This window comes from Eimeria mitis, genomic scaffold (assembly GCF_000499745.2).
Source record: "Eimeria mitis Houghton genomic scaffold, Emh_scaff7877, whole genome shotgun sequence".
Classification (NCBI taxonomy): domain Eukaryota; phylum Apicomplexa; class Conoidasida; order Eucoccidiorida; family Eimeriidae; genus Eimeria; species Eimeria mitis.
The window spans coordinates 317-2,102 of record NW_024016166.1 but is presented as its reverse complement, the minus strand read 5'-3'; the positions used below and the strand labels follow the sequence as shown (position 1 = coordinate 2,102).

The 1,786-nt window shown below is 58.3% G+C and overlaps 1 protein-coding gene across 1 annotated transcript; it reads left to right on the top strand.

Annotated features, from left to right (window-relative positions):
- Positions 1 to 811: 811 nt before the first annotated feature.
- Positions 812 to 1,351, top strand: EMH_0092920 (uncharacterized protein; the record flags this gene model as incomplete). The annotated part of the gene is given in 2 exon segments (XM_038023083.1): positions 812 to 1,140; positions 1,144 to 1,351. Coding segments are annotated over 2 exon segments (537 nt in total).
- Between the last annotated feature and the right edge of the window lie 435 nt (positions 1,352 to 1,786).

Sequence of the window (1,786 nt, the reverse complement as noted above, 5' to 3'; positions counted from 1 at the left end):
AGCAGCAGCAGCAACAACAGCAGCAGCAACAGCAGCAGCAGCAACAACAGCAGCAGCAACAGCAGCAGCAACAATACATTCGTCAGCTATGGAGCTGCGGGCCCCTATATTCCATCTGCTGCTGTTGCTGCTGCTGTTGTATGTGAAGCTGCTGACGCTGCTGCTGCAACCGCTGCCTTGCTGCTGCTGCTGCTGCTGCTGCTGCTGCTGCTCACCTCTGCAGCAATGAGAGGCACTGCAGCAGCTGCTGCTTCGCTGCTTCTCCATCCCCAGTTGAGCCTGCAAAAGGAAGCAGCAGCAGCAGAAGATACAGCAACTGCAGCAGCAGCAGCAGCAGCAACTGCAGCAGCAGCTGCTGCTGCAGCAGCAGCAGCAACCGCAACTGTAGAAGCAACGGCAGCAGCAGCAGCAGCAAAGGCTGCAGCAACTGCAGCAACAACACAGCAGATAATTCTAGAGCTGCTGGAAAGCTATGTTGCTCCTTGTTGTTGCTGCTGCTGCTTCTGCTGCTGCTGCATCTGCTGCTGCTGCTGCTGCTGCTGCTTACGGGTTGCAACGTAGTGTGCGCAGCGCAGCACAACAAAGAAGAGAATTTGGTGCTGCTGCTGCTGCTGCTGCTGCAGTTGCTGCTTCTGCTGATGCAGCAACGCAGCAGCAGCGTTGTCTTCATCGGCAGCAGCAGCAGCAAGGATTCCTCTTCCGCTGCTGCTGCTGCTGCCATTGCTGCTGCTGCTGCTGCTGCTGCTGCATGCAGCACGAAGCGCCTTCTCTCTGCTGCTGTTGTAGTGCAGCAGCAGCAGCCTCGATATAAATGCTGCTGCTGCTGCTGACGGTGGCAGCAGCAGCAGCAAATGAAATATTAAACCATCCAGGGGCGGCAGCTGCTGCAGCAAACCCAGGCCCGCTGAGCGCACAGCAGCAGCAGCAGCAGCAGCAGCAACAGCAGCAGCAGCAGCAGCAGCAAAAGAAGCATTTAGTCGCAGTATACTCGCGTGCAGCAGCAGCAACAGCCATAGACGAGAGAGCAGCAGGAGCAGCAGCACCAGCAGCGACAGGAGAACATACGCAGCAACTGCAGCAGCAGCAGCAGCAGCAGCAGCAGCAGCAGCAGCAACAGCAGCAGCAGCAGCAGCAGCAGCANAACTGCAGCAGCAGCAGCAGCAGCAGCAGCAGCAGCAGCAGCAACAGCAGCAGCAGCAGCAGCAGCAGCAAGACCTACGTAGAAGAGTTATATTTGTATTCCATGCTGCAGCAGCAAACCGAAATGGCAGCAGCACATTCAGCAGCAACTGCGACTCTGCTGCTGCTTCCTCAGCAGCAGCAGCAGCTGATGCAGCAGCAGCAGCGGTAACAGCAGCACTTGGCAGCAGCAGCATCTCCACCTGCTGCTGCTCCTGCTGCTGCTGCTGCTGCTTGCTGCGCAGCAGCAACGACCGCCGCAGCAGCAAATGCTGCTGCAGCTCACCCGACACCAGACGGAAGCGTTGAGAGCCCAGCAGCAGCAGCAGCAGCCCCCGCTTGAATACAGCAGCAGCATCTCTCCTGCTGCTGCTGCTGCTGCTGCTGCTGCTGCTGTATCTGCTGCTGATCGCAGAAGACAAGGGGGTCCTGCTGCTGCCCCAAAACAAACTAAAAAGGCTGTCGATGCAGCAGCCCCCGCCGCATGCATTTGCTGCTGCTGCTGCTGCAGATACACCCCAGCACCGCAGCAGCAAATGTAGCTGCTGCAGCCGCTGCTGCAGTGCTGGTGTTGCAGCATTGAACCACAGAAGGCCCCCCACACTTC